Source organism: Octopus bimaculoides, chromosome 3 (genome assembly GCF_046866305.1).
Source record: "Octopus bimaculoides isolate indiv1 chromosome 3, ASM4686630v1, whole genome shotgun sequence".
Lineage (NCBI taxonomy): Eukaryota > Metazoa > Mollusca > Cephalopoda > Octopoda > Octopodidae > Octopus > Octopus bimaculoides.
Genome location: NC_142930.1, coordinates 77,909,345 through 77,934,377, shown reverse-complemented (window position 1 = coordinate 77,934,377; position 25,033 = coordinate 77,909,345). Strand labels below are relative to the sequence as shown.

The 25,033-nt window shown below is 37.8% G+C and overlaps 1 protein-coding gene across 3 annotated transcripts in view; it reads left to right on the top strand.

Moving 5' to 3' along the window:
* LOC106867515 (protein unc-45 homolog B) overlaps nt 1–25,033 on the top strand; it is a 135,453-nt gene that overhangs the window by 32,805 nt on the left and 77,615 nt on the right. For all 3 annotated transcript variants that reach the window (XM_089349256.1, XM_089349255.1, XM_089349257.1), the window contains exons 4-9: nt 335–430; nt 6,778–6,948; nt 7,702–7,909; nt 13,352–13,519; nt 14,313–14,484; nt 15,291–15,360. In XM_089349256.1, coding sequence (XP_089205382.1) covers nt 335–430; nt 6,778–6,948; nt 7,702–7,909; nt 13,352–13,519; nt 14,313–14,484; nt 15,291–15,360 — 885 coding nt within the window. The remainder of the gene's footprint in view (nt 1–334; nt 431–6,777; nt 6,949–7,701; nt 7,910–13,351; nt 13,520–14,312; nt 14,485–15,290; nt 15,361–25,033) is intronic.

The following is a 25,033-nucleotide window of genomic DNA, read 5'->3' as shown; positions in this document are numbered from 1 at the left end:
GGAATTCAGAATCTCAGTTTTTTTAATGCCTCATGGAATTTCTAGAAAGTTTGACCTGACTATTTGGTAGGAAGATTCCGGCTCACTTGCTCACACACTTGCTGATTTGACTGGCCGAGCTGTGTTTGCATTGGTGTTAATGCCTATTATGGTATCATTTAATTTTTCATAATGGGTCTTGCTTTTATGAGTGTGGTAGGCTCTGTCCTGAGCACAAGGATACAAAACTCAGCAACAGCCACTTTGCAAATTCAGTCAGCTTCCATGAAATAATTTGGTTGTGCTTGTCAAAATGCTTAAAAATTCACTCTGTCAAAATTATTGTAATTTTCAGGTTCAAGAACGTACAAGTATGGATGGTAAAGTTGCTCAGATGTTCAATTTGGCATTCCAGGATAATCCAGATGTGACAAGAGATACAAAACTAACAGTAAGTTTGACAATGTGAAATAATTGTTACAACTGGTAATTGGTTTTATGTAGCTAATTGATGCTGGAAATATATTTTGTTATATCATTTAAATGAAATTGTTTGAGCTTGGTTAATAGATAAATGAAAACTAATTACATTACTAACAAGGTTCTGTAAGTACTGAGGAGAAAGATGAGCTATGTTAAGCTTTTACAGTTCAACAGAGTTACTTTGATAATCTAGTATATTTAAATTATTATTTAGATTTTTTGAGTAACTGTTAAATTTTTACAATTTAACTAAATTATTCAGACTTGTGTATTTTCACTGACATCTTCGTTGAAGTGTAGTATGAGAAAATGATCAAAATACAAGAAACTTGAAATGGAAATGAGATGTGGAGAATGTAAATACTAGCGTTTTGGCAGTGTTGCTGAAAACGTTTGATGTGTTGAGAAGCAGCATTATGCATTTGAGATGTGATCACCAGTGTATCAACTATAGAGATGGTAGTGGTTTGTGTGAGACAATGATGATGATAGAATTGACCAGAGAGAGAAAATTCTCAGAGACATATTGGCACTGACATGTGGCTTATCTCGTACAATGTTATGTAATTCATATCATAATATGTGGAAATATGTAACGATTCTACAGTCCATTTGCTTCCTCAGATGTCACGAGGATATATGCTTGTATTTGTGCATACACTTGTGTGTGTGTGTGTATAAATATGTATGCTTTGTTTTAGCACACGCACTCGATTCCTTCACTCGTTCCTAGAATCTTTGCCGAATTAATACGACCATAGAAGGATGATCAGATAAGTTTCTCTGTCTTTCTAGCCACGCTTATACTTTCTATTTATTTATGCCCTGATCCGTAAATACTTTACACATTGCTTATTTCTGTTATCCAAAACGATGTCACCAAATTCATTCACTCATTTATTCAAGTTTCAAGTTTTCAGTTTTATTTTCTCACATAGTCACTTATCTCTATAACTCTGTCATAGAGTTAGCTGGCCGAAAACCCTTATCTCTCTATCCTATATTTCTACCATTCAATATTTACTGTGTCTAGGCGACAGAAATCCCCAAAAATATCTCTCTACCTACCTTGTGCTCTGGCCTAACCCTCTCTGCTTTACTCTGTCTCTTTTGATATCTGCTTTACTATGTCTCTCTCAATCCCACTCCCTAGCTCTCTATTGTCTCTATCTCTCTTCTCCTCCCTCTTTCGATTAACCCCTTGCATCACCCGGTTTTGTTGCACCCGCCCTCCCACCCCCTCCACCAGTACCGGATGTCCCTATCTTCTACACCAGTACCAGAAGTCCCTATCTTCTACACCAGTACCGGAAGTCTCTGTCTTCCTCACCAGTACCAGTAGTTCTTGACTGTCTCCCATGAACACTTCTAAAGACTTCCCACCCCCACTTAGGTTTATCCCCTATGTAAGGTAGAGATCATATGGTGCAAAATACGATAGTATAGTAGATGCTGGCTGAAATGAATGCTACTGCTTGTTTATGAATTCTGCAAAATGCGAGCTTTCTTTTCAGGTACATGACGCAGCTGTTCCCCACCCCAGGGTCTCACGAGCCCATCCCTCCCACACCCTCAGGGTTGGCACTCTTAACATCGGCACACTGAAAGGTAGATCTGGTGAGATTGCTGAGATGCTTGAACAGAGACGTGTCGATATCTGCTGCCTCCAAGAAGTAAGGTGGAGAGGAGGTTCCGCTAGGTTCCTCACAGGCAAAGAACACAGGTACAAAATTTTCTGGGCAGGAAACACAGACGGGGTCAGGGGCGTGGGTATACTTCTTGCAGAGAAATGGGTGGATAAGGTAATCGAGGTAGTTAGAGTATGCGATAGAATACTTAAAATTAGATTAGTCCTTCACCATGGGTTAGCAATCATTATCTCGGCCTATGCCCCTCAGCCTGGGCTACCCGACGGACAGAAAGACCAATTTTATGACACTCTCCTGCAGACTACCTCGTCGATGAATGACAGGGACCTTCTCTTTGTGGCTGGTGACTTCAATGGTCATGTTGGACAACATTCAGGGGGCTTCTATGGCGTACTTGGAGGCTATGGTTTTGGTTCCCGCAACGAGGAGGGAACCAGGCTGCTGGAGTTCTGTGATGCAAATGACCTTATGGTCTGCAATACTAACTTCAGGAAACCTGCCAGTCACCTAGTCACCTACCGTTCTGGCAGACACACAAGCCAAATTGACTACATCCTCGCCAGGAAAAGAGAAAGATGGCTGCTTATAAATGCCAAAACCTTCCTAGGCGAAGAATGTGCCCCACAACATAGACTAGAAGTTAGTGACTTCAGGATCAGGGCTAAGTGGTTGCCCAGAAGACGACCAGCTTGGAGGAGAAGCGTCTGGAAGCTTAAAGATCCTGCGAATGGACAGAGATTTAGAGACTTATTACTCGAAGCCTTTGACGAAATAGAGGGGGATTGTAGCTTCACACAATGTAGAATACAACTGATTGTTTCTACGGGACAACCTGCTGAGGGCTACTGACCAGATCTGTGGATGGTGCAAAGTCCCCTCTCGACCGCGAATAACGTGGTGGTGGAACAATATTGTTGACAGGGCTATTAGACAAAAGAAACAGGCTTGGAAGGACTGGAAGAATGGTGGTAGCAGGGAATTGTATCAGACTGCTAGGAGGGAAGCTAGGAGACAGGTTTATTTAGCCAGAGGGGAAGCAGATAAGAAAAAGTTTGCCAATGTTCTGTGCCGTGAGGACCAAAGACTTGAAGTATTTCATGTTACAAGACAGTGTGTGAGGGAGAATCATGATTTTGTGAGAGAGAAATGTGTTTGCATGGATGATGGTACGCTTGCACTAAATGAGGCTACAAAGAAAGAGGTTTGGAAACGCCACTACGAAAGATTGCTCAATAAAGAGAATGAATGAGAGAAAGAGAGTCTGACGAATGTCGACCCAACAGGGGGACCAGTTATCCAAGTTGACAGTACCATGGTAGATAAAGCAATTAAGAGTATGAAGACAGGGAAGGCCCCTGGCCCATCAGGAATCATTGCAGAGATGCTCAAAATATCTGGCAGTGTCGGCTATAGCCTAGTCACCTGTATTGTTAACCAGGTGATACACGGAATCATACCCAATGACTGGTGTAGCAGCACCATTGTCAACTGCTACAAAAGTAAAGGTGACGCTTTAGATACAAATAATTACAGAGGTATCAAGTTGTTAGATCAGGTAATGAAAGTCACGGAGAGGGTCATAGCCCAACTAATTAGGGAGCAAGTCAGTTTAGATGAGATGCAGTTTGGGTCCGTGCCTGGGAAAAGCACCACTGATGTTATATTTCTTTGTAAGACAGCTTCAAGAGAAATACCTAGCCAAGTATAAACCTCTGTACCTTGCTTTCGTTGACATGGAGAAAGCCTTTGACAGGGTCCCCTGATCCATCATCTGGTGGTCAATGTGGAAACTAGGGATAGAAGAATGGTTAGTGAGAGCTGTGCGAGCCATGTACAGGGACGCTGTCAGTAAGGTGAGTGTTGGAAATGAGTGCAGTGATGAATTCAGGGTAGAAGTAGGGGTCCACCAAGGTTCTGTCCTCAGCCCCCTCATATTTATCATAGTCCTCCAGGCGATAACAGAGGAATTGAAGACAGGATGCTCCTGGGAGCTCCTCTATGCTGATGACCTTGCACTAATTACTGAGTCACTATCAGAACTAGAGGAGAAGTTTCATGTGTGAAAGCAAGGACTAGAATCGACGGGCCTTAGAGTCAACCTAGCTAAAACCAAAGTCTTAATAAGTAGGAAGGTAGACAAAACACAAACCCCTAGAGGTAGATGGCCCTGCTCAATCTGTAGAAAAGGCATAGGCAGAAACTCTATAAGATGCACCAAGTGCAAGCTTTGGACACATAAGAGGTGCAGCAATATCAAATGAAGGTTAACTTGGAAGTAAGTTTTTGTATGTAACAGATGTTCAATAAACACTGAAAATGTGCAGAAAACGACTTCTGTCACATGCCAGGGAGAAAAACTGGACGTAGTTGATAGCTTCTGATATCTACCAAGTTGATAGCTTCTGATATCTACCAAGTTAGTAGTGGGGGAGGGTGCGCTGAAAGTGTAGCTGCTAGAATAAGAATAGCCTGGGCAAAGTTCAGAGCGCTTACCTCTGCTGGTGACAAAGAGTCTCTCTCTCAGAGTAAAAGGCAGACTGTATGACGCATGTGTATGAACAGCCATGCTTCATGGCAGTGAAACATGGGCCGTGACTTGAAGACATGCGTAGGCTCGCAAGGAATGAAGCCAGTATGCTCCGCTGGATGTGTAATGTCAGTGTGCATACTAGACAGAGTGTAAGTACCTTGAGAGAAAAGTTGAACCTCAGAAGCATCAGTTCTGGTGTGCAAGAGAGACGATTGCGCTGGTATGGTCATGTAGCGAGAATGGATAACGATAGCTGTGTGAAAAAGTGCCACTCCCTAGCAGTTTAGGGAACCTGTGGAAGAGGTAGGCCCAGGAAGACCTGGGATGAGGTGGTGAGGCACGACCTTCGAACATTGGGCCTCACTGAGGCGATGACTTCTGACCAAGACCTTTGGAAATACGCTGTGCGTGAGAAGACCCGGCAAGCCAAGTGAGACCTAAATCCAAGGCCTGCACCAGGGGTGTAGCCAGCCCACTTATATGTACCTTCCTTCATTGGACACAAAACTCCACTTGCGAAGACCTGTTGAGGCAAGTGAAATCGGAATCGAAATCGAACTAAATTCAATGACTGGCACCCATGCTAACATTGTCTCCTTCATTAGACATGAAACTCGGCTTGTGAAGACCTGTTGGGGCAAGTGAAAGTGAAATCGTGATGGCACCTGTGCCCAGCGTTGTGTAAAGACATTTGAGCGAGATCGTGCCAGTGCCGCCGGATTGGCTCCTGTGCAGGTGGCACGTAAAATACACCATTTTGAGCATGGCCGTTGCCAGTACCACCTGACTGGCCTTCGTGCCGGTGGCACGTAAAAGCACCCACTACACTCTCGGAGTAGTTGGCGTTAGGAAGGGCATCCAGCTGTAGAAACTCTGCCAAATCAGATTGGAGCCTGGTGTAGCCACCTGGTTCACCAGTCCTCAGTCAAATCGTCCAAGCCATGCTAGCATGGAAAGTGGACGTTAAACGATGATGATGATGATTTGTACATGCATATATATATATATATATATATATATATATATTTACTACATGTCGGTGTATCTTAACATGTAACTTTGATGTATGTATACTGATTCAAATTTAAGATAGTGTGTGTATTTATGTATGTTGGTAAGGGGGTGTGTGTATAAGTATGAGTATATATATATATATATATATATGTGTCCGTGGGCATCTGTGTGGTTTATATGAATATCTGTGCATGTATCTCCTTACATATATGTATGGTATGTATGTGGTCATCATAGTATTGTAGCTTTTGGTGTGTGTGTGAGTATGCGGACAGCTTCATGTTGGCATGTGTATGCATATATGTCATGTGTACAGTTTCAATGGGATTGTAGGAGAAACGGGTGGTATGAAATTTAAGTTAAATTACTGTGTTGGACTGAAAAGTTAAGTGATGTTTTCTTCTCAGTTTTTAGATGTTTTTAAGAACATTTAATACTTGCTCAACATTATTTCAGAGAATTACAAGAATGCAAGCTCTATTTCATCTTCTATGGTGGCTGGTCTCATATCACCATTACTTATCTCTTTTTCTCTCATCACCCATATTGTGGCATCTACTTCAAGCTTGCACCAATCACTTCATCCATACCTTCCATTCTAGAATATTAAACCTCTGGAATTCCTTTCTTACCTATGTTTTTTTCTGCTACTATTAAAATTTTTGAGAAGTATATTTCTTGGGTTTATTCAAATCAATATTTTGACAGTAAAACTCTCTCATGACCACATTCTCTTGAAAATGATTTTACTTAATGTATTGAACATTATGTGGAGATGTAAAAGTGGCTAACAATGACTAATAATTTCTTCTCCTCGTGCCAAACCATTATCTGATTTTCACCCTTTCTGTAGAAACTAAAATTTCTTATTCGAAGTATGTAATTTTAATTCAAATCCTCTGCCATTTATTATGTTTCACTGATGGTTATATTGTTAAATGCAGCATTATTAGTTGCATCACCTCTGTCATCATCATCTTTGCAGGATTTAGATCGTTTGATTACTTACAAATGGATGTCATTATTAGTGCCAAAAGCAGTATGTTAGCTAATTACACACGACTAATTAAAAGCAATTATTTCATTTCTAATTCATCAAATTTATTGATTATATTTTGTCAGGCAACCAACAACATTATAGTTCTTGCTCGTGAAGAATCTGGAGCTGAGAAAATAGTGAGAGAAAATGGTATTTTTTTCCTTCACAAAATGACCCAAATTAAAGATGATTTTGAACTTCAGCAAGCTTCTTATCGTGCATTGGCTAACCTTGCAGAAAATAGCCGAAGGCGAGTAAGTGACAATCATCAATGCTTATTCTTTTATCTTTATCTTTTTTATACTTCATCAGTTGAAATGTTTTTTGGAAGTTAATACCTTATAATAATTTGTTGTACTTTTTTGCTGATTAATAGTAAAGTTTTGATGTGTTTAAAATGTTAATTACTCATAGCTGTTATGAGGTGCTGTTTATTAATTAATGTGGTTTGGACAGATGTTTAGATTTAAACATATTTTACCTATGTTCTTAAAGTTTTACCAAGGGTCCTTAACTTTATTAGAGAAGGGAAGTAAAAGGAGAAGGTTATTTGACTGAAGCAAATAATTGTCCAAAGACTCATTGTTGAGAATTTTGGAAATTATATAATGGTGGAAAGAATATTTCAAATTTAAACAGGTGGATATAATTATTTGTGCACATTTATAATAATTTTACAGATTTTTAAGTGGCAATGAAGGCAGGTATGTTTGGAACTCCATTGATGAAAATTACTAGTTTGAAATCGTTAGTTTTCAAAATGGCTGAATCTGCTATAAAGACTATTATTTGTTTAAATTGTATGTACATTTTGGTAGTAGGATCCTTGCCAAAAAAAAAATAACTTCTCACAGAAAGTTACTTTTCACCGAGTTTCATATTTTCAACATTAATATTACAGCAGAAGATAAATATTTGTTTTTGTCTATATCTTTAATCTACATATATCTGAAAATGCTGTAATGTCTATGAAGTGATTGTATATTGTTGTTTACTTGTTTTTACAGGCAGAAAGAATTATAAAAGAAATAAGTCTTCCGGTGATATGCGAAACATTGAATACTTCTAATGAGAAACTATGTGTGACAGCTTCTCAACTTATATCCAATATAATCAATGCTATTACAAATGTTGATGCATTCAAAGCACTTGTCAAAGAACAGACTGCTATGAAAAGAAGAGGAGAACGAGTAAAGCCAGCAAAATTTACAATGGGTAATTCTATGAAACTATTTAGGGGATAATACTTTTTCTGTCAAATTTTCTATTTCTTTCTTTAGCTTTGTATAAAATAAAAAGCCTTCTCCTATTGCTGTAATTACATACACATTATAAGATGCTCAAAAGACTTCCACTGTGACTGACCTTGCAACACAAGCTCTCCTATATTGGGTAATTTATCCATTGTAGATGATACATGAAACAAAGTCATGTTTCTAGCTGGTGATCTCATTTAAGAAGAGAATCTTTAAATATACTTCAACAAAATTTTATTTATTAAAACTGAAACTTAGAATGTAGATTAAAAAAAAAAAATTGAATTATAATTCTTGCTACATGGAGTAGAAATCGGATGCACAGATAAGCAACTGTTTTCCAACTTAGCACACATCTAAAACCTCTTTTACAGCACACATTATAATTACTTTATTATTTCATTTCATTATCTATCTAAACACAGTTTCGTCTTCCATGCCGTATGTTTAGAGAAAAAGAACTTAAGATCCTTATGCTCAATCCAACTCCCTCTTTCTCCCTTCTCTCTCTCTTTCACGCTCATTTATTATTGTCATTTATTCATTCATCTAATTTTGTCACAGTTTGGCTGAACGAAAATTGTTGGTTATAGCTCTAGTTAAGAATGCAAATGCCCAATTTTATCTCATTATTATTATTACTATTCTTTCACACTGGCAGCCTGAGTTTTTGCTGTTTTGCAGTGCACCCACCCTTCCTACCCCCACCACCTGTACCAGAAGTCTTTATCCTCTGACTTCTATCGGATGTCTTTCCCCTGAATACTGCCAAAGGCTTAATGCTCCCCATCCGCACTTAGGGTTTATCTCCTATGCAATGTAGTGATTATGTAGCACATAAAATGATGGTGTTGTGTATGCAGGTTGAAGGATATTGTATGTTCATGAGTTCTGCCAAATGCGAGCTTTCTTTTCAGGTACATGATGCTGCAATCCCTCATTCCAGGGTCTTACGGGCCCACACCTTCCACACCCTCAGAGTTGGTACACTTAATGTTGGCACATTGAAAGGTAGGTCTGATGAGATTGTTGAGATGCTTGAACAGAAACGTGTCGATCTATGCTGCATCCAAGAAGTAAGGTAGAGAGGAAGTTCTGCTAGGTTCCTCACAGGCAAAGAACATAGGTATAAGATTTTCTGGGTAAAGAACACTGATAAGGTCAGGGATGTGGGTATACTTCTTGCGAAAAAATGGGTTGATAAGTTAATCGAGGTAGACAGGAACTGTGATAGAATACTTAAGCTTAGATTAGAGCTGTAACATGGATTAGCAACCATTATCTCGACTTATTCCCCTTAGCCAGGGCTACCTGATGAACAGAAAGACCGATTTTATGACACCCTCTTGCAGACTACCTTATCAACGAATGATAGGGACCTTCTCTTTGTGGTTGGCGACTTCAATGGGCATGTTGGACAACATGCAGGGGGCTTCCATGGTGTACATGGTTGCTATGGTTTTGGTTCCCGTAATGAGGAGGGAACCAGGCTGCTAGAGTTCTGTGATGCAAATGTTCTTATGGTTTGTAATACTAACTTCAGAAAACTTGCCAGTCACCTATTCATCTACTGGTCTGGTGGACACACTAATCAAATTGACATCCTTGCCTGGAAATGGGAAAGATGGCTACTTATAAATGCCAAAACCTTCCTAGGTGAAGAAAGCATCCCGCAACATAGATTAGTAGTTAGCGATTTCAGGATCAGGGCTAAATGGATGCCCAGAAGACAACCAGCATGGAAAAGAAGGGTCAGGAAGCTTAAGGATCCTGTGAATGGACAGAGATTTAGTGATGTATTACTCAAAGCTTTTGACGAAATAGAGGAGGATATAGCTTCACATGATGTGGAAGACAACTGGAGGTTCCTATGGGACAACCTGTTGAGGGCTACTGAAGTAGTTGATAGCTTCCATTACCTAGGTGACCAAGTCAGTAGCAGGGGTGGATACTCTGAGAGAGTAGCTGCTAGAATAAGAATAGCCTAGGCAAAGTTCAGAGAGCTCCTCCCACTGCTGGTGACAAAGAGCCTCTCACTCAGATTAATAGGTAGACTGTATGACATGTATGTGAACAGCCATGCTACATTGCAGTGAAATATGGGCTGTGACTGCTGAGAACATGCATATGCTTGCAAGAAATGAAGCTAGTATGCTCCGCTGGATGTGTAATGTCAGTGTGCATACACGGCAGAGTGTAAGTGCCCTGAGAGAAAAGTTGGACATCAGAAGTGGTGTGCAAGAGAGATGACTGCAATGGTATGGTCATGTGTTACGTATGAATGAGGACAGCTGTGTGAAAAAATGTCACACCCTAGTAGTTGAGGGAATCTGTGGAAGGGGTAGACCCAGGAAGACCTGAGATGAGGTGGTGAAGCAATACCTTTGAACGTTGGGCCTCAGAGATGCAATGACATGTGACTGAGACCTTTGGAGATATGCTGTGCTTGAGAAAACCCGGCAAGCCAAGTGAGGCCATAACCATGACCTGTGCCAGTGCAGTATAACCAGCCCATTTAAGAGTACCCTTCAATCATTAGGCAATAAACTGTGCTTGTGAAGACTTGTTGAGTCAAGTGAAGACATTGTTGTGGCTGATGCCAGTACCACGTGACTGGAACCTGTACCAGTGGCACGTAAAAAGCACCATTTGAGCGTGGTCGATGTCAGTACTGCCTGACTGGCCCTTGTGCTGGTGGCACATAAAAAGCACCCACTACACTCTCGGAGTGGTTGGCGTTAGGAAGGGCATCCAGCTGTAGAAACCTTGCCTGATCAGACCGGAGCTGGTACAGCCTTCTGGCTTGCCAGTCTCCAGACAATCCCTCCAATCCATGCCAGCATGGAAAGTGGATGTTAAACGATGATGATGATGATGTGATTAATCTGTTATTTAGTTCTGAACTAGTTGATGTTTTATCACATTAGCTGTTATTCTTTTGGGAATTATCAATTCCCTATGAAAAGTAAATATAAAGGTGTCCAGTTGTGTTGTTTCACCTTGTTTCATTTGAAAATATATTCTCAGGTTGAGATTAGAATAGTGTGGGAGCCATTTTTAGTGAATAGAGTTCACAATGCAGTGTTGGGGTAATGGTATTTGTACTCGTTATGCCCTAGGACTTATTTTTCTTGCAGCCCGCCCTTAGCAAATTTTAAGAAAATCTCTTATTAAGAGTGCTTGATTTTTTTTTTTTTTTTACCAAATTGGAGTTTATCTGGTCTTTAAAAGCTAACTAATAAAAACAACAGACATATTTTATTTTATTAGACATCTCTGTAAAGTTTATTTAGAAATAGAGGAACTGTAGTAACACTGATTATGAATATCAACAAATTAATTGAGGGAAAATAGCACACTAAATGTACTAAATAGCTCACTAAAATGTATTCTGTACACTAAATGTAAATATGATAGGATGTTACATATATAATTGTATGAAGTTGAAGAAATAAAAATTAAATGAGATTATTGAAGCAGAGGAGATGACTGTCATAAGATCAGTTCATTGAAATTTTATGCAATATAGACAATATAGATGGGAGTGGATATGGTCTTTAAAACCAGCTGGTGAAAGCAAGACATGTTTGATCTTATTAGGTCTCTTCAGTGAAGCATATTCTACTCAGTTGGTAACACTAAGAGCAGGGATGGACCAGGACTGAGGGTCCATCTCAAGAAAAGAAGTGCACCCTTCTAAATAATGTTATTACACCCTTTTTGTCCTGGAATTGTATTCCCTTCTGACCTTTTGCCTTCCCTTCGAAGAATTCCTGGGACTGCCCTGGAGAGTGACTGCGAAAGAAATGCTGTTTAATATATTGTAAAATAGTTTTTTCTGTGTGAAAATAAGTTTGTTCACAAGATGGTATAACTGTCTTCCCATTCATTTTACTAGTTTTTCACAACAATCTAGGTCTAGCTATCATTAATCTAGAACAGTATGTTCTCTTAAATAGCATGGTGACAGCCTATACTCAGTTACCTCAGACAGCTACTGTAAGCTCTCTTCATAGCAAAGACAACCTTTTTTCCTAAGAGCCTTAGGCTGTTACTGAAAGCTCCCACAGCAGCTTCCTCTCTCAGTAAATCATGAAGAGTTATATCTTCTCAACTATAGTGAATGCAACCAACCAAACCCAAAGCTGCAGCAAATATAACTTGTTTATTAAAGCAACAACTCTGATTAAACTGCTGACATGAGGTACCTCCTGCTACACTATATCAGCAAATAAATTCTCTTGTGCCAGTGGAATGATAAACTGCACAAAACCCATACTGTAAAGTAGTTGATGAGAAGAGCAGCATCCAATTATGAAAACCATACTGAAACGCATGACATATACAGCAACAAAGATTTTCTGTGTTGTGTGTAACATAACAAAGGACAGTAACCAAAAGCAAAATTATGTTACACTTATTTTACCCATGCAGCTATAGAAAACACCCTAAAATGATGATGATGGCACCACCATTGGTATCATTGTCATTGTCATTTTATGTTAATTTTTTTCCATACTTGCATGGGTTTGATAAGTCTAATAGCATTTTACCTTTGTTGCTGTATATGGTGTTGATGAATTTTTAATGCAATTTGCAGTTTTTTGTAAAAGAACAGAATTTGATACAATCACAAGCAAATCATAACAGCACCAAAAATTAACTAAAAATGTACCTTTCATAAATTTCTAGAAAATTATCCATGTAGTGTTTGAAAACAATCTATTGCATAAGAGTGCCAATATAAGCTTGTGCTATAAATAAATGAAAATAGTCATATCCATATGTATTTAGTCTCACTGAATTTAGGCCTACAAAAAACTTCTTAGTAACTTAAGTATAAAACTGACCAATCCCATTGTTATTTGGCAATTCATACAAAATAAAGAAGTGAAAGGCTACTTAGCAAAAATGTTAACAAAACTGCCTAATGCACAACTCATTTACATATTGCTTCATGGTTGACAACCTGACACTAATTACTAGAGTACGAATACAAAATGGGTCATGAGTAATTAAGTATACAGACATATTTTGTATCATTGTAAAATTAACCCAATGGAGGTCTTTTTGACAGTTTAAGATGAAAAACCATGTATGTATGTGTGATATTGTAGATACTAACCAACCTACTATGAATGAACAATATTTTCAAGTGATGGAAAAGAGGAATAGGTTATAATGCTGTTATGAAACTGTCTCATGTCTACTTGCTCGGCCAAGTAGATGCAGAATACTGTATAGCAACGAAGTAAAGTGATTGACCATATTGTGGAAAAATTTTCAATTGTTTTATTTGCTTATACAATTCAATTAATATCAGTTTGCGTTTTTGTGTCATGAATATTTCTTGAGTTGTATCTTTCTGGGGAAAATAAATTTTTATTCAATTTGTTTTTAGATGAAGCAGCTCAAACATTTGTTGATGAAATCTTCAGTTCAATGACTAAAATGTTACCCAGTCGCAAGCTATCAGCTAGAGGTCGAGATGCCATCATAGAGATCTTTATTAAATACATTACAGGAATGAGTGGTGTTGGGTGGACCAAACAATTTATGGAAAGTGAAGGTGAGTTTATAACTGCTTTTGATGATTTTCAAATGTGTTTCACTGAGATCATGAAAATATGTATTATTGTGGTTAAGTTTATGGGCTTGCTAGTTTTAAAGTGATGAATCCAAAAGTCATAAGTTATGGATTGAAATTATACCCTAATAATGATGCTATGTATTTAAATAAAGATTTTTTCCTTCATTCTATTTGACTGGTTATCTAAAAGATTTGTTGCATCAAGAAATTGGCTAAAAATTTGTATGGGCTACTCTGTCTTCATCTTTTATCTGAGTTATCTGGTTGAAATTTTTTTATTCAATATTTGTTTAAAGTCATCAAACATATGAGGTGTAACTTTGGAATGTTCTTGGTAATTTATTTCTTTATATTTTTATAACTTTTCAATCTATTTGTCTTTTAATCACTTAGTATTGAAACTGCTAACATAAAGACACTTATTTGTTTACACCAGTCAAATAGTTTTCATCAATTTATCTAAATGAGCATTTATAATTGAAACTAGTTAAATCCAGCCACCATACACACAGTTTCACAGCAACCATACTTTACTTTGGCAGCAGAAAAAAAAAAACTCCACCAAATCTTACAACAGTTGCCATCATTTAAATACTAAATAGTTGAAGTGAACAGTTAACTTTACAGCTTTTAATCTAGTGGCTTTAAGTTAAACATTAGTCATTGATTTTTATCATTTGTTTTTCCCCAATATAACTGTTGCTTTGTAATTAAAAGAAAACCTTTCTTTCATGATATACAGTTGTTTTCTTTTTATAATTTAATTTTCTAGGCCTTTATAATTTATTAACCATTGCTGGTATCCATTGTAAGGTTGAATCAGTGATAAAAGTGACTGGGCATTCGAGAATGCATTCGGCACTACTACTGACGAAGATCTATGATGATATGATTGGTGATAAACAAAGAGATCATTTTAAAGAACGTTGTCATGAGTATTTCAAGTAAACATTTTTGTTCATTTACTATTTTTTCCTTTGCAAAACATTTATTTTCAGTTCATAAAACTATTTCTACAATCATCATGAATGATGATTGTGATGTTATACTTAGTTCATATATTGAATAACACAGAATAATGTCTCTTGTAAAATTTACTACCTATTATAGAATTCTGTAGGGTTGGAATGTAATTAGTTTGAGTGTGTTTAGTAGTAGAGAGAAAAAGTCTTCCTCTGGATAAAACAGTCTTTTGTAAGTAGCTTTTCTCATGTGAGGAATTGAACTCAGAATGGGCAGATAGTGAATAACTTGTCATTTCTACAGTGCAGCCACGAAGTGTCTAGAATTATCATGATAGTAATAGTATGAAAGGAATATGTATGGTAAATGCCATAATTATTGTTTGCAAAGCATTTATTTTCAGTTTGTAAAACAATTTTTACATTATTAATGGTGATAAATACTTATGATTCAGTTATTGTTTAGCACACAATCATATTTAATAAATGAATTTCAGTTTGAATATCTTTGAGTAACTTTTACAATAATTTATCATGACTAAGGCACTTTATCTTTTATCATATGGCAGAGTGTGTGGTCATTGGGTACTGAAATGATGTTATAAACTACTGGTTAGAGACTACTTCTAACTTTTTGAATTAGGCATATCTGAGTAATGTTTTGGAAAAATGTAATTTATAATTCTTAATGAAGATAAGAAATGTTTCTTCATGTTTTTAATGTTTTTGAGACATAAAAATAAATCTAAATTTATTTTTAAAGTCATCTGTTTTAACAATTTTTCCAGAGATACATTTGGTGAAGGAGACATTGATTCTACAGTGGAGGCTATAAGAGCAATTACCACATTATTACAGGTATGTTTTGTTGTTTTGTGATTTTTAAAACTCTTTGAAGAAGCTTTATTGATATTGTTATTGTTTAGTATCTCTTGTCAAAGAGTTCTACAGATGACTGGTTGACAGTTTATATCCTGCCGTGCCTTGTAATATTTCTATTCTCAAGTTGTAATATCATTCTACAATATAGGGACAATTCACCATTTAAAGTAGCTGGAGTAATAATTTTTAAGATTGTTTCATTAGCTCACTGTTAAATTCCTCTTCTAGGTATAGATTAGAGATAAATGGCTTCCACTTAACCAACTTGTCTGAGATGCTAAGAAATTGTCTTTAGAGAGGCTGAGTCAGCTCTTCTCAAGTATTGTCTGGATATTGATTTAGAACTTTGAAGGTTTGAGAGTTATTTTTCAGTTTATCTAGAAATGTTGAGTGGATAGGTCTTGTCATACTGATGTATTGTTCTATGTTTGGAATTGACTTTGGCAGCCATGTTGCATGCTTCATCAGGTCTAGTAGTAGTGATGATGGATGTGATGACCTAGGTTTATCAATGGGTAACTTTCTGGTTTATTTTCATGCATATATTGGGTTTGTGAATGTGAAACCTTGAGTAACTCTATATAAAATTTTGTTGTAATAATTACTGCTCTATTTTTTAGAGTGTGCTTCTTTCTGATATATGTTTCTTATCAACTGTATATATATATATATATATATATATATATATGTAAGAACGACCGTGCGAACCCAAAAGGAGAAATGGTGACGAATGGAAAACAGGCTCCTTTCTTAACGCGTCACACAATCAAACACAAAATATATCAAATGATAAATATATGTTATACTTCGATAACATAGAGAATTCGTAAATGCCAGTAAGGAAGACGATAGGAACACAACCGTATGAGATGAATAACAGTAAGATTTATTGTAGCATTAAATTGTATGTCTGTGTGTGAGTGAATGCGACATAATAAAACACATTAAAGACAGGCCGTCATGCAAAGAAAAGAGTGTGTGTAAGTAATACATGTATGTGGGTACGGGAGATACACAGTATTGAATAGAGTCAGTAACACGTATAAGGATTTAAGATACCAGTTCTTAGAGTACACAGTGGTAAGTGTCTGTATATAAGAAGTTAAGGCGTGTGGGGCAGAGCAATCACTAGTTGTGATGTTAGGGCTTCCATGCCAAGCCGGGTTCTTGAATACAGATGTTCTTCGCAGGTTGGGTTCTTGGCTGTTATTTATCGTGGTGAAGAAATCACACAAACAGGATCGAAGAGAAGTGCTGCAGTTAGCTGTGGTAGCTTGTGTACGTGTAGAGTCATGTTGACGTTGGCAGTCGTAGTGTCGTGTTGCTGCTGGTGACGTCGGGGGCGATGCCTGTAGTCGTAGTTGTACGATGGTGTTGATGTCGTCGCTGGAAACTGGCTGGTTGGTTGGTGCTGTGTTATGCGCGTGTGGCCGGCGGCCAGATCTCAAAGGAGATCTGAGGCGCGACGATTTGGCGGGTATAATTTAGTCTATTTATAGCTGAAGGTAGGCTCCAGAGAAGCATTAGAAGAAACACTCTCACATGACCTTATTAGGGGCTATGGTTGGTCAGTTTGCGTCCTGAGGTGAACGGGTGGAGATAATTTACCCGCGCAAAGAAATAGTCAGTCAGGTGATGACAAGGAATGGGTTGCTTTCTACTACGCTCGCGTCTGTCAATATTTATAGTGAGAGAAGATGGTTTGTTTGTATATAATGGCGATAGAAGTGTTCACTACATATATATATGTACAGTGGGGGGAAATAAATATTCGTACATGTCAAAATTCTTTATTTAATTTCTAATGAACATAAATGGGATATACCAATACTATATTTGCATAAACATGCATAAACTAAGACTATGCAAAAGAAACTAATAAATTATAGTAACTAATGAATTTATATACAAATATAAATATTTAGGGGTGAAAAAAGTATTCGTACAGAACATAAATAACTGATAATTCTGATTTAATACTTCGTAATCAACAGCCCAGTCAAGATGGTATTTTCTTCATCTCCTACTCTTGTATTTGCACACATCTACAAAATGACTCTTTGAAATAAACTTCCATTATGCAGCTGAGGAGTACATTTTCATTGCACATCTTATGTGGTGTTCTCACCACATAAATAAATGAAGTTTGTACGAAATATACGTACTGCTATAACCTAATGCATTTTTGTTGCTTTTCTTCAAATATATATATATATATATATATATATATATATATATATATATATATATATATATATATATATATGATAGATCGCTGACCACTACATTCAAATTTTTCTTTTCCTTGTTTTTCTCCTTATTTCTTTCTGTTGAAGAGCGTAGCTCGAAACGTTAAAGACTTTCTCTATTCCCGAGCGTTAAACTAATACATCCTTTTGTTGTTTACACCACCTGTCCTCGTCTGTTGTTGTTTTTTTTCGTAAATTCTCCCATATATATATATATATATATATATATATATATATATCATAAATATACAGGGATTAGCATTGAGTTGCTTCTCCAACATACTGAAAATTTAGAAATAGCAGTCAAAGAACTACTGATTCTAAACTACAAATTTTTCCCTAAATGGATGGCGATATTTATGGCACACATAGAACAAAAAACCGGAGGGGAAGGCATAAACAAAACAAGTCTTTAGTTAATCGGATACGATCGTTTCATGGTTAAGAGAATGAAAATTTCCCTATTCCAAATCATCAGTCCGATATTCTGATAAATTTGAAAGTGTCTCTAAAAAATTCACGGTCATTTTTGGCCATGCGACACCAAAAATCAACGATAAGAAAGGCACTTACGAATTCATCGGCTAGTGAGTTCAGGCATCCCATCTCAAAGAAATCTATTCCATGTGCGTCACAAATAGTCCCGTATGAAAAAAGTCCCGTGTGAAGGGATTACGGTTTAACCACCTAACTTAGAGGTATCAAATATAAAATATACAAGAATAAGGGCAGGGAATCATCAATTAATAATAGAATTAATAATTAACAATTTTGCCAAGTAGTTCAGTATGAAAAAACCTTTATCGATAAAACCATTTGTCATCATAAATATACAGGGATTAGCATTGAGTTGCTTCTCCAACATACTGAAAATTTAGAAATAGCAGTCAAAGAACTACTGATTCTAAACTACAAATTTTTCCCTAAATGGATGGCGATATTTATGGCACACATAGAACATTCTTGTATATTTTATATATATATATATATATATATATATATATATATATATATAAATATTTATAGTATATATGGTACGCTTGCACTAAATGAGGCTGCAAAGAAAGAGGTCTGGAGATGCCACTACAATAGAATGCTTAATAAAGAGAATTAATGGGAGAAAGAGAGTCTGCCGTATGTCGACCCAACAGAGGGACCAGCTATCCGAGTTGACAGTACCATGGTAGATAAAGCAATTAAGAGTATGAAGACAGGGAAAGCCCCCGGCCAATCAGGAATCACTGCAGAGATGCTCAAAATATCAGACAGTGTCGGCTATAGCCTAGTCACCCGTATTACGAACCAGGTGAGGCACGAAGGAGTCATACCCAATGACTGGTGTAGCAGCACCATAGTCAACTGCTACAAAGGTAAAGGTGACGCTTTAGATACAAATAGTTACAGAGGTATGAAGCTTTTAGATCAGGTAATGAAAGTCACGGAGAGGGTCATAGCTCAACTGCTTAGGGAGCAAGTCAGTTTAGATGAGATGCAGTTTGGGTTCGTGCCTGGGAAAAGCACCACTGATGCTATATTTCTGGTAAGACAGCTTCAGGAGAAATACCTAGCCAAGGATAAACCTCTGTACCTGGCTTTCGTTGATATGGAAAAAGCCTTTGACAGGGTCCCCCAATCCCTCATCTGGTGGTCAATGAGGAAACTAGGGATAGTAGAATGGTTAGTGAGAGCTGTGCGAGCCATGTACAGCGACGCTGTCAGTAAGGTGAGGGTTGGCAATGAGTACAGTGAAGAATTCCGGGTGGAGGTAGGGGTCCACTGAGGTTCTGTCCTCAGCCCCCTCCTATTTATCATAGTCCTCCCGGCTATAACAGAGGAATTCAAGATAGGATGCCCCTGGGAGCTCCTCTATGCTGATGACCTTGCACTAATTGCTGAGTCACTATCAGAACTAGAGGAGAAGTTTCAGGTGTGGAAGCAAGGACTAGAATCGAAGGGCCTTAGAGTCAACCTAACTAAAACCAAAGTCCTAATAAGTAGGAAGGCAGACAAAACACAAACCCCTTCGGGTAGATGGCCCTGCTCGATCTGTAGAAAAGGAGTGGGTAGTAACTCTATAAGATGCACCCAGTGCAAGCTATGGACACATAAGAGGTGCAGCAATATCAAAGGAAGGTTAACTAGGAAGTTAGTTTTCATTTGTAGTAGATGTTCAGGAGTTATAAACACTGTGAATGTGCAGAAAACAACTTCTGCCACATTCCATGGAGAAAAACTAGAAGTGGTTGATAGCTTCCGCTATCTTGGTGAACAAATTAGCAGTGGGGGAGGGTGCGCTGAAAGCGTAGCTGCTAGAATAAGAATAGCCTGGGCAAAGGTCAGAGAGCTCTTACCTCTGCTGGCGACAAAGGGTCTCTCTCTCAGAATAAAAAGCAGATTGTATGACGCATGTGTACGAACAGCCATGCTACATGGCAGTGAAACATAGGCCGTAACTGCTGAGGACATCCGTAGGCTTGCAAGGAATGAAGCCAGTATGCTCCGATGGATGTGTAATGTCAGTGTGCATACTAGACAGAGTATCTGTATCTTGAGAGAAAAGTTGAACTTACGAAGCATCAGTTGTGGTGTGCAAGAGAGACGATTGCGCTGGTATGGTCATGTAGCGAGAATGGATGAGGATAGCTGTGTGAAAAAGTGCCACACCTTAGCAGTTGAGGGAACCTGTGGAAGAGGTAGGCCCAGGAAGACCTGGGATGAGGTGGTGAGGCACGACCTTCGAACATTGGGCCTCACCGAGGCGATGACTTCTGACCGAGACCTTTGGAAATATGCTGTGCGTGAGAAGACCCGGCAAGCCAAGTGAGACCTAAATCTAAGGCCCAGCCAGTCCACTTATGCATACCTTCCTTCCTTCCTTCCTTCATTGGACACTAAACTCCACTTGCGAAGACCTGTTGAGGCAAGTGAAATCAAAATCGAGTTAAATTAGACACTAAACTCCACTTGTGAAGACCTGTTGATGCAGTGAAATCAAGGTAAATTGAACACTAAACTTCCACTTGCGAAGATCTGTCAAGGCAAGTGAAATCGAAGTTGAGTTAAATTGGACACTAAACTTCCACTTGCGAAGACCTGTTGAGGCAAGTGAAATCGAAATTGAGTGAAATTTGATGACTGGCACCCATGCCAACGTCGTCTCCCTCATTGGACACGAAACTCAGCTTGCGAAGACTTATTGGGGCAAGCGAAATCGAAATCGTGATGGTACCTGTGCCCAGCGTCGCCTTTCTGGCACTTGTGCCCGCAGCATGTGTAAGGACCTTTGAGTGATATTGTTGCCAGTGCCCCTGGACTGGCTCTTGTGCAGGTGGCACATAAAATACACCATTTTGAGCGTGACCATTGCTAGTACCGCCTGACTGGCCTTCGTAGAGATCGTTGCCAGTGCCCCACGATCGGCTCTTGTGCGGGTGGCACATAAAATACACCATTTTGAGCGTGGACGTTGCCAGTACCACCTGACTGGCCTTCGTGCCGGTGACTGGCCTTCGTAAGATTTTCGAGTGAGATAGTTGCCAGTGCCCCTGGACTGGCTCTTGTGCATGTGGCACATAAAATATACCATTTTGAGCGTGGCCGTTGCCAGTACTGCTTGACTGGCCGCCGTAGGATTTTTGAGCAAGATCGTTGCCAGTGCGCCTAGACTGGCTCTTGAGCGGGTGACACATAAAATACACCATTTTGAGCGTGGCCGTTGCCAGTACCGCCTGACTGGCCTTCATAGGATTTTTGAGCGAGATCGTTGCCAGTGCCTCTGGACTGGCTCTTGTGCGGTTGGCACATAAAATACACCATTTTGAGCGTGGCCGTTGCCAGTACCGCCTGACTGGCCTTCGTGCGGGTGACACGTAAAAGCACCCACTACACCCTCTGAGTGGTTGGCGTTAGGAAGCGCATCCAGCTGTACAAACCCTGCCAAATCAGATTGGAGCCTGGTGTAGCCATCTGGTTTCACCAGTCTTCAGTCAAATCGTCCAACCCATGCTAGCATGGAAAGCGGACGTTAAATAATTATGAATGAAAAAATTAGGAAAGAAAAAAATTATTAAGAATAAAAGATTAAACTTTATATATATATATATACAAAGTTTTAATTAAAAAAAAAAAATTACGGAAAAATATGGATAAGTACTGTTTTTATTTTGCTAAAGATTTTCTATTTGAAAATAATATGTATTCTTGTTTTTTATATTATTCATTTGGTTCTTCAAAGATTATTTTTAATAGATAACTTATTTAACACTTAATTATTTAGAAGTTATAGTTTCATTTCAACATATTAGAACTTCGATTTGAATAGTGTTGATATATTTTCGATTATTTTTGATTAATAATATTTGATTAATAATTAGTCTTTATTGTTTATAATATTGTTAAAGTTTGTTTTTTTTAATTAAAACTTTGTATATATATATAAAGTTTAATCTTTTATTCTTAATAATTTTTTTCTTTCCTAATTTTTTCATTCATAATTTTTTCATTCATATTGTTATTTTTACGTTTGTAGAAATAAATATTCTTGTATTTTTCTATTATTCAATTGATTTTTAATGATAATCAAATAAACGTTTTTAGTTTTAAATAGTATAGCTTTAACTATTACACCGGTTAAATATGTACTAATTTTATCTTCATTATTATTTTAAACTTACACTTCATTCAAATTATATTTAAAACAATGATAATTTAAAACAATGATAATTTATGTAAGCTGTTTTTTGTATATAATATACATGTTATTATAATGGATGAAGGGAGGATTATTGAATGGTTATTATTTTGATATTTTGATATTTTTAATAATTTTTCTATCTTTATAAAATAAGTATTTCATATTAATTCATTTGGTACTTATTGTTGGTAGAGATATATATATCTAATTATTGTTCTACTTACGATCTGACGATTAGCTATATTTTTGAATAGAATTTATTTTCGATAATTTCAATTGATTTTAATTGATTTAAATTTCCTTTCTATTTGAAAATTAGTTATGAAACACGTGTAATCATTTTATTATCTTTATCTTATGATATTTACTTTGTTTTATATTATACTCATTTATTGTGCTTTTAATTGTTAATTTTTCTATATGTGATAGTGGATTTTCATCGATGAGTTCTTGAAACTTGGTTATTTTCCCTAAAACTATATATTTTATATATATTTTATCTATAAAGCTCAATTTAATTTTAATTTTTTATAAATTGATTTTAATTGAGTTTTTACCTGTAATTTTGGATTTTGTCCCTAATATTATATATATATATATATATATATATATATATATATTTATAGTACCCTCTCCAAATGGAGCTGCTCAGACAACCATGCAGCAACCAAGTCCTACCGCTGTCTTGGGTGACAAGGAGACGACTTTATATCTAGCATGGGCCACCTATGTGCAGGTCGCTGACTACATGCTTCCAACCTGTCGGGCCTGCATGGTTCACCACCTTCCCATAGCCGCAGGGCTTCCGAATAATAAATAAATAAATAAATAAATAAATAAAAATATATACTAAAAATGAAGAAAATATATACTAAAGATAAGATAAATATATACTAAAAATATGATAAATATATACTAAAAATAAGATAAATATACATAGAGTAAAAAAAAAAAGCGCACATATTGAGCAGTGGTTGGCAATGCCTGTGCAAAGTTTGAGGTCCAATAAGGCTTGCACAACACCTCATAGACCCTCTCCACTTTATTGACATTATCCAGAGACAAGCCGGAGCAAGATGTCTGGTGCAATATGAGTCGCAGGCTCAGGGGTGTGGGTGCATCGTGATCTCTAGCACAAACCAAAGATCCCCAAAATGTCCGATGCCATTCCCTGCATATCTGGTTTTATATCAGAATGACCTTCTCCTAGAGACATGCTTCAACAAAAGCTGAGGGGTGCCTCACTCCCAGTGGTCTTTCAGCATGCTGGACAACATCCCGGAATTTCTGTGTACCCGTGCTATTGCTAGATAGCCGTTGAGCCTGCACTAGGTCCATCCAAACTTTCAACAGGTCTTGTTTTTAATCCTGCTGGGTTTCTAGCAACTCTCCTCACCAGGGTAGCCTGGTAGGGGTGCCAGTTTAGTCACCAGTAACCCAACCATGCAACAGGTTGTACTGGATTACATGTTACCAGTAGCACTTATGAGAGCCTCATACGTGATCTGAGAATGATGCTGAAGTTCAGCGACTATTGGTGGTAAAGCGCCATACTCACAGTGTATTGCTACACAGAGAACTGTCTACTGTGCAGCGAAGTCTAGCACTTGCCCGCTATAACAGTGTAAAATCACTACTGCAGCGATCTCTCAGGAAGATGCAGAACACTTGGTGGGAGGATCTTGCTCGTGATGTTCAGGCTGCTGCTGATGCAAATGACAGCAAGAAGCTTTACCATCTTATGGATCGAGCTCATGGACCTAAGAGCTCCACATCAGCTCCTTTGCTTTCCAAGGAGTCTTCCACTCTGTTTACTAAATCAACAGAAATCACAGGTCGCTGGATTGAAAACTTCTCAGAACTTCTAAACCATGAGTCAGTTGTGGATGAAACAGTGATTGATACTATGCAACAAAGACCTATCATTGGCTCCTTAGACTCTTTGCCCTCAATAGATGAAGTAATGACATCAATAAATAAATTGAATCTTGGTAGGGCACCTGGAAAGGATGGAATTTGTGCTGAGGTCTTGCGATTTGGTGGTAATTACATCACACAGTCCCTTCATGAACTTATTAGTGCAGTCTGGAGGGATGGTGCAATCCCTAAGGACTGGAAGGATGCAATTATTCTTCCTCTATATAAAGGAAAAGGAGCCAGGACGATGTGTGGTAACTACAGAGGTATTGCTCTACTATTAGCTGCTGGTAAGGTTTTTGGCAAATATTCTTCTTACCCGTCTGAATGGGTGTCTCATAAATGATGTCCTATCTGAATCTTAATGTGGCTTCCAATCTGGTAGAGGGACAATGGATATGATTTTCACAGCAAGACAGATGCAGGAGAAGTGCTATGAGCAGAATATGGATCTTGTCCAGGTATTCATTGATTTCACAAAGGCCTTTGATACTGTAAATAGGGCCTTTCTATGGAAAATACTTGGCAAAAATGTATGTCCGGATCACTTTGTATCTATAATTAAATCATTTCATGATGGGATGGAGGCTTGGGTCAATGTTGGTGGTGGCATGGCGGGACCCATTCCTGTAGAGAATGGTGTCAAGCAGCGTGACATCCTTGCTCCAACTCTCTTTTCTTTGTACTTTGCTGCTGCTTTTACTCATGCTTTTGCTAAGGTTAGCTCTCTGAGAATATATGTCAGATATCGATCTTCTGGCCGCCTCTTTAATCTTCGCCGATTTGCTGC